This window comes from Stigmatopora argus, chromosome 13 (genome assembly GCF_051989625.1).
Source record: "Stigmatopora argus isolate UIUO_Sarg chromosome 13, RoL_Sarg_1.0, whole genome shotgun sequence".
NCBI classification, from domain to species: Eukaryota; Metazoa; Chordata; class Actinopteri; order Syngnathiformes; family Syngnathidae; genus Stigmatopora; species Stigmatopora argus.
Genome location: NC_135399.1, coordinates 8288401 through 8302365, shown reverse-complemented (window position 1 = coordinate 8302365; position 13965 = coordinate 8288401). Strand labels below are relative to the sequence as shown.

Sequence of the window (13965 nt, the reverse complement as noted above, 5' to 3'; positions counted from 1 at the left end):
TAAAAACTGATTCAAATAAATTCAATTTCAGAAAAAAATATTATAAAAAAAAAAAAAAACTAAACTAGAATGAAACATGTAAAGCCATTATAACCTTGCACTACACATCAGGGTAAGTGTTGAGATGTAATAGACACAAAATGACAGCCACGTTGCTTGTTAACAGTGATTCTACTACCTGACTCAATATCATGCTCTTCACGTCTGTCTAATCCAATGTGTCACTAACCTGTGATTAGCCTTATACCCTTTTCTTATCTCCATTTCCACTACCTGTGAAAGCCGTTCACAACAAAGATGGCCAGAGAGACAGATTCACTTCACCACTAAATGTATCCAACTAGAAGTGCTATACAGGAGAATTAATCATCAAGCAAGAACACGTCGGGGGTCCAGGGGGAGAATGTGGAGTTATAAATGATTTCTCAAAACTAAGTACTTTTACCAATTTGAATTTTAAAATACACAATGAATATGGCCATTTAGCCAGTAATTTCTTAAACAAATGGCTAGATCACATGTGTCAAAGTGGCGGCTCGGGGGCCAAATCTGGCCTGCCGCATCATTTTGTGTGGGCCGGGAAAGTAAATCATGAGTGCCGACTTTCTGTTTTAGGATCAAATTAAAATGAAGAGTATTGATGTATATTAATTTATTAATTATTTTCTCCCTTTTAAATAAATAATTGTAATTTTTTAATCAATTTTTTCTGTGTTTTTAGTTCAAAAATCCTTTTGTAAAATCTAAAATTATATTTAAAAAAGCTAAAATAAACATTGTTTTAGATCTAGAAAAAAATGAATATTCAGGGCTTTTAATCCAGTTCTTTTAATCAATTTGTAAAAAAAAATCTAAATATTATATCTAAAATGGTCCGGCCCACATGAAATCGAGTTGACGTTAACGCGGCCCACGAACCAACCCGAGTCTGACACCCCTGGGCTAGATTGTACTCAACCCCCCCCGAAAAAAAACACTTTTTTTTTTAAATTAGCTTGTAATTTTCTACCATTAAGGAAGAGAGCTGCAAGCCTGAAAAAATAATTGCATAAGCGTGCACTCACTCGCACACATGTACAGGGGCCGCATACACACCCGCAATACCTGCTGGGTCACTTCAATCAAATATGTAGCGAATCAAAGTCAGTGTGTGAATACAAAGAGGGAAGGGAAAATGTCAAAATACCAGGGTGCAAATCAAATTTGACGTCCTTCTATTCATCTCTTTTATGGGCGCACGCCATAGGAAGCTTTTTAAAATGTGGTCAGGCATGCAGCGAGTTTGTCAAAAGAGAGCTTGTGTCTAACCTGAACGGATATGAAAAGAATGTCAGAGATTTTGTAAAAATAAATTAAAATTAGTTTGATCTTTGCCAAACAATAGCTAACTTCCTATTCTATATATAGTATGGACATGCATATTGAATAATGTTGGTTGTGAAGGAAAATACCAGATTGTGTCATTTAAGCAATTGCATTCAAAAAATGACACAAACAGTACACAAGGAATGTAAACTATGATCACAATTATCACCAGTATTTAAGAACTAGGATACGGTAAGAGACAAGAGCTGTGAGTCAATTCAAGCGATTATAGACAATTATAGTAATTAACTACCTGGCTGGATTTGTGTTTTTTCATGAAACTGATATGTTGTTGTCAAACATTTCGCCCATTCGGTTTTCGTGTGTGATTAAACAACGACTGAAATAAATGAGCAAGGCAGCATGAAAACAATCCACAATTAATTTCTAACAACAAATTTAACGAACTTTCCTACGGCTACATCTGGAAAGGTAATTTTCAGCCCCTTTGTATTTGATGTATTAAAAAAAAACATTTTATTTAGTGTATTTCAAGCCTGTAAATTGGTTGATCCAAGCAACACAAATGCAAGAATATTTCTTGCATTCCTCCCATAACTTATTTTGATTTTTGATGCTAATGCAAGCTGCACAAAGTAGGTTTCATGAAGCAGAGACACGAAACACACATTTCATGTGAAATCATTTCAATGACATTTTTCTGTTTTGATGGAAAAAAAGTCATCTGAATTCAACGATTTAAGTAAACTGGATTTCGGCTAAGTCGTATGAATTGAAAATGTTATGTTCTCTGGACTTCAGGTTAAGTAAATGCATAACAAATTGCTCCAAGCAGGAATCGTGAACCCCATTAACGATAAAGTGTGTTATGCTTAAAAACACAAGTCAACTTGGGAACTTGATTTAAGTGTACTTAAAATCAAGTTAGCATGTCAAGTGTTCTTTTGTTACAACGTAGGATTAATTACAGTGGTACCTCGACATACGAGTGGCCCGACATACGAGCAATTCGAGATGCGAGTAAAATTTCGGGCAAATATTTATCTTGAGATACGAGACACATTTTGATATACAAGCAGACAGCGGACGCGAGATGCTGCTCATAAGAACATCATGGCCCTCTCTCTCTACCCTCCACGAAATCCGTCTAATTTTAGTTCTATTAAACACATTTTAGTATACTATTAAACCGTGTGCGGTCGTTTGGTCGCCGGTCTTTTGGTCGCCGGTCTTTTGGTCGCCGGTCTTTTGGTCGCCAGACTTTTGGTCGCCGGACTTTTGGTCGCCGGACTTTTGGTCGCCCAGACCCAAACAACGGGTGACCAAAAGACCGGCGACCAAAAGACCGGCGACAAAACAAGGTAAAACAACATGGTCTACGCATCAATAAAAGCCAACAATGGCCATGAGCAGTTTCACTGAGCCGACGTGCGAGTGTATAAGAGTTTCTATGTACATATGTACATGAGTTGTCCCCTTAGGAAGGGACGTCAGTCAGGGTCTTAACAAGTTCTCCAACAAAACACAATAAAATTACGGGAAATTTTGAGCTTTTCTTTAGCCTAATAATTAATAGGGCATTAAGTATGACTAAATAATAATTTGCAGTTTGTATTTAGGGAATTTGAGCAAGGATTTAAATATACCTTCCGGGCGACCAAAAGACCAGCGACCAAACGACCGAGTACCCTATTAAACCACTAGTTATTTGATACTTTGTTAATAGATGGCGAATTAGAACAAATAAAAATGTTTTTCCAATCCAATATCCTGTTTTTGGTGTTTTTTTCAGAGGGTTGGAACGAATGAATTTGTTTTTAGTTCATTTCAATGGGAAACGTTCGTTTGAGTTACGAGAATATCGACATACGAGCTCAGTCCTGGAATGAATTAAGCTCGTATCTCGAGGTACCACTGTAATCGTCAAAAATACGCAATAGCGCATAAAGTCTTACCATTTGTTAACTTATCCAGGAAGATTTTTTTTTGGGGGGGGGCTCAATTAACTGTTTATTAAATGAAAAAGGTTGATTTAATGCATCCCAATGCTGCAAACTTGCATTAGCATGGTCTTTTAACCCATTCACCAGGGTGCGAGGATAGCATGCACGATTTGGGGGTAAAGGGACGTTAGAGAGGTTAAAGGGTGGGAATTGGGAAGACAAGCACACACCTTCAGTGTGGGACACAGGCAAAGAGATCTCCATGCAAGCAGCAGACTGGGCCTTGCGGAACGGCGGCCGGCCAGGGCCTCTGCGGGCAAGCCGTGGCCCCTCGGGACCCATCGGGACACGAGGCTTCCCCGCCGAACAGGGCTGGGAGGTGGGGCTAGTGCAATGTCCATTGACATGATCTGTAATAACGGCAAAGCATTAGGAAAGAAATGTCACATTCCAACATTCGTTACATACCTCAATATCTGTCCACATAAGTCATGTAGTGTTTGTTGTGAAGGATAAAATGGGCCAATTTACAGTTTTGATTGGAAGGAAATTCAAATCTATAACAGTACATGACTTGTGATGACTAATATTTGGTATATTTTACGGCATGACAAGAGCAAGCGGTGTTAAAGGATATATGGTAGTAAGAGGAAAAGGCGAACAAATGTTTTAGGACTGGAGTTACGTATGCACAGGGAGAAGAAACAGAGATAACACAAAGCTATTTTACAGTGTAACAAGGATGACAAAACAGGCTTGTTTTGTAGTTTCTAGAGTGTATTTTCTCATCTCAAAGCCTGAAGGAAGTACTGGATATTGTAAAATGCCGCAGTGCTGTGTATGAAATATTATGATAGTTGTGCTTTGCCTCCTTTGCTACTTACTGGCATTGCAGCTTCACGCAGTTTTCCCCCATGGGCGTGCAGGGCTTGCGACCTTAGTTTATGTCTGGTGAAATTGTGCCAAAAATATTTTGTATGGTGTCAAACCTCATTCTTCTCAGGATCTTTGGTGCTCAGCTTCATTAAAATAAGATGACGCGTGAATGTGAAGTGAAGTATATAAGTTCTGTCTTTGAAAGACGTGACATCAATTAGTCAAATGAAAGCATAATTTGGTAGCTATACATATATACATACATATATCAAATTAACTTTGCAATTGTCATAAAGCATGATGGTAATTAAAATCAAGAAGATTGAGACATTGTTAGGCATGTCACTTTCATGGAATTGATTTTCCTGCTCATATGGAAAAAATGTTATATTTAGTATTCATGTTAACATTAAATATATAATATAATAATATAATATAATAATATAATGTGTCTCTGCTGAATCTAACCAAACAATGGAAAGTTTTTTTTTAAACCAATGGATTGAATTTCTACTAGTGAAAAACTCATTTAAATTCATAGCAGAAGGATGAAAAGAGTGACTACATATTAATGGCTAATGTTGCCCCGTTACTTAAAATACTTCTGATTAGGGAAGTCCCGATGCGGATTTTTGCATTTCATTTCTGATCTGATTTTTTTACAATATGTTTTGCCAATGCCAAAAATGTCCATTTTCTAACATTACTGCAAAATGTAATGTAACCATAAAACTATAAATAATATTTTTAGAAATAAAATCACCCTGCTGGTTCTTTTGGCATTATTAATTTCTATTGAAAAGATTTCCCACTCAGCAGACATATTTGCTCAGTAGTTCGATTTACTATAGTTGAAAAGCTCGAAGGTACTGAAAACTCATGCTACTACTGGATCGAATTCCAAAATCAGATACTGTCCTATAAATACAGCCCTATCAGACGCGAATACCAATACTGAGTATTGGATCGGGACATCACTCGTTCTGATACGGCACTAAAATAATGTTATCCAGATTAGGGAGTACTAAGAAATAACGTGGCGATACTGCGCAACATGTACTTGTCGAGATTTAATTTCCAGCCACGGATCGACTAACCGAATGGAGCACAAAAGAATATACATATATAATTTTTGCTGTCAATGTCAGTGAATGAGTTAATTTTTTATAGCCTGCAAAAAACAAAACAAGTTAAAGCATCTGAATATATAGGCACTTGTGTAGTTGAAGAAGCAAAAGTTTAAAGACTTCAGAAGCAGAGCATAAGGGAACCCTCAATGATGTAGATGCAGTTAGACATGTATGAGAACGTTGATTTGCTGCAATGCTGTTAAAGAAGAAAATGATCCAGTTACAATGAGAAAGGCGGCGTGTGATCCAATCACTGTCGAGCAACGCTGTCAATGGAGGAAAGGTTGCAGAAAATAAGCGGATGGGTCAGTCACGATAAGGTGATAAAGAGCTTCATGTCGAAAAAAGAGTTATGGGTTACAAGTCACCTTTATAAACACTTGCAAAATGTAAAAGAAATGAGGAATCAAATCAAATTAAACAACACCGATGGGAAGAAAATGGACCGTCTCATGAACAAGTTCCACAGGAGAGAGTGACAGGGAAAAGAACTCAAGGAAAAAGAAGAAGAAAGCAACACAAAAGCCTAAATAAAAAACATGACAAAGGTAGAAACCCAATGACTCAAAAGGAAAATACGTGTAAACTGCTGGCTTTCGCCTACCGTACCAAGATCGGTCTTAAGATCTGTGGGCAGACTTAACTTTCTGCCGGGTCCCTTTACTGAAACAAAGGAATGAGGGGGGGAAAAAGCAGCAGTTAATCCCTTCAAAATAAATAGGTAAGAAATAAAACAACTCAATCTCAGTCGAACAAGGGAAAAAAACAAAATGGAACTCATTCAAATTAAACCTGACCATGCCACAGGTGCAAATTTTTAAATGCATGCTGAAATGGAGTTCCTCGTCAGCGCTTTCGGAAATCTCTAAAAAAACACGATACCGTGTTTACATTCATTTAAACAGACAATATGTGCTGGAATAAAGAATGAGGGATTTTGCACGAGGTTTTTTACAGCATTCACTTTACAGTAATTTAATATTTTATATATTTGCTCATGCTGAAATATCAAATCTACCAGAAAAAGAGCATCTGACAAGGAAGTCCAAAAAACGGATTAAACCAGGGACAAAAACAACAGACACTGGGACCAACAAAAGAACCTCTAAATCACATTTTGCAAGCATTTAGTTGTAAGAAGATAGCAGTGACATTTAAAAGTTGAAATGTTATGAGGTTTTTCTTGAAAAAAAAACTTTCATAGAGAAAAAACAACCTGTATTAGTGAATAGTTCGACCCTGAATTTGTTTGAATATGTCTGCTTCTAAAAGACATATTTCTTTGCATGAATGGGTAGTTGGGAACTCAGTATTGGAAAGAAAAATATATTTTCTAGAATGCAGAGATGAATTCAAATGACTGTTTACACTTTTGAGGAGAAAACTCCTTTATGAGATTCACGGAAGCACCTTGACCAGATGCAGTGTTTAAAATAAAACAAAATGAACATATTTTCAACAAGTTTCTTACTAAGATTGACATATATGAGTGACATCCTCTTGTGAGATTGTGGAACAATATTAACCCCTTAGAATGATGTGACCCATGTGGAAAGACAGACAAACAGACAGACACTGTTATGAAAATATGTAAGTCTAGAAAATATGAATGTATGAAAGTCTACATTGTGGTTCCCTGACTGAAAGAGGAGGTTGTGGCTAATGTCAAGATGCATTCCCTGACAATGGGGACAGTGAAGAAGGAGTGGTACCCCCAGGAGAATGCAAAGCCTTTGCCATTCATCCCTTGCCTGCCTTGAAATCGCCTCTCGGTCAAAGTGCATACAGATAAAGATAAACATACTATATACCCTGTGATGACAAGAGAAGTGAGATAGTCACCTGCATGAAGGTTTTGGAGGACAATGTTGGACCGGCTTATGTACTTCTAAAACACGAAAGGCTGTTTGAGCACCCTCCTGATATCCTTGAGATTCAGCTTGGCTTCATTGGCTTCCATTGACAACAATAGACGTTCAAAACATGGAGGGCAAGCCACAAAAAAACATTTGTGCACCCTCCCTGTTAAAATGGATTGACCTGCTACTGGCAAGAAACTCAATTAAATTCACAGCATAAGGATGGAAAGAACCACAGGATTCTATGTCTATTATTGTCAATGGCAGTAAAAGAGTTAGGGTTTGTATAATATAGTACACTATTGTTTTTTTCACCCTTTTTCAATACACTGTACAAAAGTCAACCTTCCTTTTTGGCACGCAAACAGAAGTTTAGATAGAGAACTGAAATGACTAAGTTCTCTTTTTGTTTCAAGTAAACTCATTTTATCAAGTTAATAAATATTGCGAATTTGACTAGTCATTCATTCATTATCCGAGCCACTTAATCTCACGAGGGTTGCAGGGGTGCTGGACTCTATCCCAGCAATCGTAAAACATGGCAGAACATGCAAAGTCCACACAGGAAGACCAAAACACAGGAATGTTTGAATCCTCAATCTCAGAACTGAGAGGCAGCTATCCTAACTGTCAGGACCAGCTCGTTTGTCCCTCCTGGCTTCCCGTTAGGCTTGAGCAGCTGCAAGTGATTCTTGATTACTTCCTGATGTGGGTATTTAAGCACCACGGAAGTGGTAGTCATTGAATCGTCCTGCGTGACACTGCATTCATCGCTGCAGAGGTACTGTTTCTCCATGCTCCGGTTTTGTTTCGTTTTGGGATGTACAAGTCCTTGTTATTTTGTAAGGCGTTTTGAGTCATTAAAGTTACTAACATGAGCACAGTTCGCCTCACTTCCTCCTGCTTCCCCGCTACTGGGTCCAAATCCCTCCGATCGCGCCACAACGTCTCGGCGCGATCGTAACACTAACTTGCACCATGCCACTGAATTTGATTGAATGACATTTGTTAACTTGCAACAAGTTGGAGTTTTTGGGTCAGTAGTCTGCTTAACAAGGAACAGAACAACGAGCAAAAACTGGATCTCAAGGATAGTAATGTTTTATCATGCCCTTTTGGTAACTGCATTCAAATGAATGACTCTACGTTAAGACTTTGGTGTTGGGTGACCTTCTCGGACTGATTTAATTAAAATGAAAACTTAAGCAAACACGTTTTGCTTTCAAAAATTAATTCACATGAAAAAAAATCCAGCATGGCCTACTTTATTTGTTGTCTTAAAAAAAGCTTTTTGTTCCCTCCCTTACATAAGCCAATAAACCCAGCTAAAAAAAGAAAAAGTGTGTGTTTTGCAGGTGTTATTGCTCACAGTGTGAAAGCCCACTTACATGCATGATGCAACATTGAACCAGACACCCGTCAAAAAACACCCCACTTGCCATTATCCATTTCATTGCCGCATAGGGTGCAAAAGCCACATACAGATGTGTACGTATGAGGTGGATCTGCGTCACATCCCTCCTCTTACCATTATCCAACAAGTAAAAGACTGGGCTGCAGTGGCTGGCTCTCAGACTGGCCACAGGCTCTGGCAGGATGCGAGGGTCATTGTGAAGGGAGGTTGGGTAATGAACTGGAATAGGAGATCCAACAGAAAGGACAAGACTTTTCAGAGCAAAACGGGAGAGACACATAATGGGTGAACTTGGGAAAAGTGAAAGTTGCCAGTTGCAGTAGCCGACGAGGAAGAGAAACCGATTCCTAAAATCTTTAAGAGTTGAAATGCACTCTCTGAGAGGTCATGAGTTCAAAACCTCAGTTTTGTCCAAATGAACAAGACCAAAGTAGGACCTGTGTAAGTTACCTCAATGTCTGCTAATGACCATGACCGGACGTTTCGTCGAAAGACGTTTGGTCCCCGGACGTTTGGTAGAACAGACGTTTGGTAGAACGGACGTTTGGTCGCCGGGTTCGCTCGCTGTCAAATTATGTCCGTTCGACCAAACGTCCGTTCGACCAAACGTCCGGTCGACCAAACGTCCGTTCGACCAAACGTCCGGTCGACCAAACGTCCGGTCGACCAAACGTCCGGTCGACCAAACGTCCGGTCGACCAAACGTCCGGTCGACCAAACGTCCGGTCGACCAAACGTCCGGTCGACCAAACGTCCGGTCGACCAAACGTCCGGTCGACCAAACGTCCGGTCGACCAAACGTCCGGTCGACCAAACGTCCGGTCGACCAAACGTCCGGTCGACCAAACGTCCGGTCGACCAAACGTCCGGTCGACCAAACGTCCGGTCGACCAAACGTCCGGTCGACCAAACGTCCGGTCGACCAAACGTCCGGTCGACCAAACGTCCGGTCGACCAAACGTCCGGTCGACCAAACGTCCGGTCGACCAAACGTCCGGTCGACCAAACGTCCGGTCGACCAAACGTCCGGTCGACCAAACGTCCGGTCGACCAAACGTCCGGTCGACCAAACGTCCGGTCGACCAAACGTCCGGTCGACCAAACGTCCGGTCGACCAAACGTCCGTTCGACCAAACGTCTTTCGACGAAACGTCCGAGTACCCCTATTGACAGTACTAGATGTCCAATTCGTTTGGCGTGGGAGGGGCGAATTCCTTGACTCAAAATGGAATCGACGTCTAGCACCATCAATGGCATTGAAATATGAGAATTCTCAGCCAGTCATCACAGTTTAAATGAATTGAAAGTCTATCATTGTGAATGGCATGGCAAAACATTATAAAGCAAACTTAGGCTACAATATTTCAAAAATTTCTAATTGTTTATTGACTAACTCTTAACATTTCATTTTGACATAACTTTAAGAGAAAATGATTCACATCATGCTGTCAAAAAGGTGGACATGAATCATATCTCTTGTGCAAACGAATTCTTACGGTCAACCTTCGACAACATGAGTGTCAGTGAGGTGAAAAAAAAATGATGCGCATCAATGCCGCCCACCCAAACTGCTTTGTGAAAAGAATCATTTGAAGTGTGGCGCTTTCAATGGCTGTTTACATTCCAGTGCACAGTCGTGACTGGCAACTCTTGGCTAAATTTGGAATTCAGTGTAGGTTGGCGCTTGCAGTGCACAAAGGGAGCAAATCTCTAGAAGGGGCGTTTTATTTGTAAGAAAAGTCATTATCATAATTATTCACATAAGCACATTTATGCAAATGCACATGAGGACAAATGAAATCCAATTACCACTATAAAAATTAAACACCTCATGCAGTACATTATGGGTGTCTGATTTAGAGGAGTTTTAAAGAGCTAAAATCCAGTCGACAATTGGCATCAATTAAAGTCAATTCAAATCGGTTAGTTCTCTTTCGAAAAATGTGGACATTTGAGCAGCAAGAAACTAAGCAGGTGACATTATGTCAACGCACTTCCAGGGAAATGTGCTAAATTTATCCTGCAAGGCATGGCACAGCTCTGTGGCATGTCTGCCTATTAGTCCATCTCCTGACTCAGTCTGGCCCTGTTATATTAAAAGCCAAAGTGCCTTCAAACAATAGCACTATAGTGCCATCATTCTATAGCACTGAAGACAAGTGAGCCCCTTTCAGACAAGGGAAATTAAAAATAAAGTGCCTAACGCCAAAAAGCAGGAGAAAAATTCTATAGAAACTTTTAATAGGCTAGGCTGGCTTCCTTATCATTTTGGAAAGAAGTATCAGGAAAACACTATAATGATGGTGGGCTTTGCTCCTTTGGGGGGCACTCATTTAACTCATTCAATGCCATTCTTAGAAAAAGACATGATATCCATTTCAACAAAGGATGTCTGATATTGAGTGATTATGTTTCCCTGCCTACCCTGCCCCACAATTAAAAGCAAGTGACCCACGATCAACAAGATATGACACGACAATGCTCAAAAAACAACAAAATAAACATGAAGTCACCCCGAAAATACTTCAAAATATCAACACAACCTGGAATTAACAGAAAGTGACCCAGCAATGCCCTGAAAGCAAAGAAAGTTAGCCATAAATGCCCTAAAAATCATCAAGAAGTGACTTTCCAAGCAGCACTGCAAATTATCCCTAGATAAATTCCACAGAAATTGCATTTATACTAATACATTTAGTAATTAAAAGCATTTTGTTCATTTATGGATGAGTTAACACAGAGTTAATTGTGTAAATAACTGTGCATACCTGTTGTTTTAACTCTTTGAGTTAATATAGATGAAAATTTCATTTATATGATAGTACATTAAAATAATATCTGCTCAATACTTTGGTTGAATTCATTATTATACAGAATGTAATTAATATAATATAATATAAGATCACTCAACTCAACGTCTATCACAGTCAATGGTAGCAAATGAGCTCATGTAGATTATTATTTCATTAATATGGCTACTTTTGAATTGATTATTATACAGGATACAATTAATCTGAATTGATTAATCAAGATTAACATTGGTAACCATTGCCCAGCCCTATTAATGTATAGTCATGTACTTGTAAAAAAAATAATACCAAAATTAGTCGCTTTTTTAATTAGTGACTTTTCCACGTGTTCTAAAAGATTGCCAAAGTATGGCGAACATTATAAGTTAGTTTACATCATCTTGTTTGCTTCTGTCCTCAAGAGACTCAAGCGTGTCATTAAAGCAAACAACTGTACATATAAGAATAAATGACGAGAAACTAAAAGTAAAGACTTTCTTGAATCTGCCTAAATGTATGGACCTGTCTTTTATTTTTTCCTTTATATTTTTGCATGTTTGACAAAAACGAAAACATTGTTAAACAAACATGGACGCTGCTCTTTTAAAACCACTGATCAAGATCATCTTCAAAACCCACATAAAACAAAATGGCCCTTAGGAGAGAAAAGACCGAACAATCGTAATTCGCATCAGCCAAATTGTCAACAAAACACTTACAAATCTTGCCATGAAGAATCACGCAGTCACTGACCGAGATGCATTTTAAATTCATAAAAGCTGTGAAATATGAAGTAAAAAACGAAATCCTATGTTGCTCAAGCCTCAATACAATTGACATGATACTTTAACTCACTGCCTGCCGTTGTCAACGACAGACGTCCAATGAATCTATATAGTGAGTGCTCATCTTTCAGCACCACGGACAGCGCCAAATGCCTAATTCATTTTCAATGTCAGAACGAATTGGACGTCTAACGCCGTCACTGGGAGAAAATGATTTTACATGCATGTTATCGTCAGAACACGAGTGAGCGCACACTTGACGATGTGTCCTCCCCCACTGTTGCCATGACACTTGGAGCTTCAATTACACACCTCACTTTGTGCCTCAAATTGCCTTGGCACAAATCCCGAGCTTATTCATATCGCCTGAGCTTGGCCACTCATTGCTTTCTCTCTTCAAACTCAAACCAACGAAGTTGCGTCTGCCGGTCCCCCAACGTGCTTGACCACCAAAATAGAGCATTAGTAATCCATTTATCTATGATGAACAGCAGGACTGATGTCATACAAAAGCCATCTAGCTGCCAAATTAGTGGAATAATCACTGATCATGTTTCATATCCGGGGCAGAGCCACTTCAGATCCTAAACCTTTTTCTACACCCACAGTGTTTTTGTCCGTGTCCACATAGACTGACTCGTATATTGTGTTCCTAATAACTAGTTTATCAAGGTAATAAAAAAACAACAACTTTGATTTCAAATTTAAGTGTTTGCAAAAGTAAAGAAAAAATACGCTTGATGTTTATCTTCAAAATGACAAATGAAATGATTCAATTTATATGGAAATATTATAAAGGATGCTTATCAAGGGGCAAAAAATTGCTTTTCATACTGGGATAAAATGCTTATAATATTGTTTAAGAATTTCAGATAATATTTATTTTTAAAATGTATTTTAATTAACTCCAAAAGTCTTAAATAAATAAAAAACTCCAAAACAAATTTAAAGTTAAACATGAAAATATTTTCAGTTTTCTCTTTTTTTTAATTTTCAATTAAAAAAAAGTAATCATTTACAGTTTTTCAATTATTTTAAAATGAAATATAAATGAGCTTAAAACCTATTAAAAGGATATTTACATAATAAAAATAGATATAAATAAAAATATTTAATATTAAGAGACTTAAAAAATTAGGATTTAGAAAATCTTTGAGCCGATGAACGAATAATCATCTAACATAGTTGGCGATTCATTTGATATTCAATCAGTTGGGAATTAGTTGATTCATCGTGGGATATAAATGCAAAAATAAGCATTCAACAGTTTTAACTAAGGTAGCAAACAAAACCTTCATTTTGCAGCATAGCAGGTACACCAGCAAGAGACCACCACACACAAATTCTAATAAAATACTATACGTATCCACAAGAAAAACCAGAAAAATAAATAAAACATGACGTTTCTTCTTTGTCCAGCAAATCAATTGCATCACAACTGCATTGTGAAATCACATGCAACGCCGAACAAGTCTATTATGGAGTCAGAGATAAAACGAATAGTCAAGTAACAACAGCACCTTTTCTTTTACCAAACAGCTTGTATTATTTGCAGCGCTTTTCAATATGTTCGAAAGCTTTGACCCTGTGGCTGGATGATAACGGCATCCCAGCATAGCCAAATGGCATCAAGTCATTCTCTTTAGCATAGCCTGATAGTTGTGCAGATTCACATGTGTGTGTGTGTGTGTGTGTGGTGGATTACCTGAAGTGGGCGACTTGCTTCGTTCCATGTCAACAGACTGCTGGTTGTCAGATAGTTCTGTAAGGCCTGCCACAGCCGATGGCAGTCAGAGGAACAGAACATGAATAACAAAAACAATAGTAACATGTGATTATTTTG

General features: G+C 38.4%; 1 protein-coding gene across 1 annotated transcript in view; it reads right to left on the bottom strand.

The window, feature by feature from the left end:
- Positions 1-13965, bottom strand: part of stxbp5l (syntaxin binding protein 5L) — a 121352-nt gene that overhangs the window by 22274 nt on the left and 85113 nt on the right. The window contains exons 21-24 of the mRNA XM_077617588.1: positions 13828-13893; positions 8663-8767; positions 5885-5938; positions 3500-3679 (exon numbers count right to left, since the gene is read on the bottom strand). Coding sequence (XP_077473714.1) covers positions 3500-3679; positions 5885-5938; positions 8663-8767; positions 13828-13893 — 405 coding nt within the window. The remainder of the gene's footprint in view (positions 1-3499; positions 3680-5884; positions 5939-8662; positions 8768-13827; positions 13894-13965) is intronic.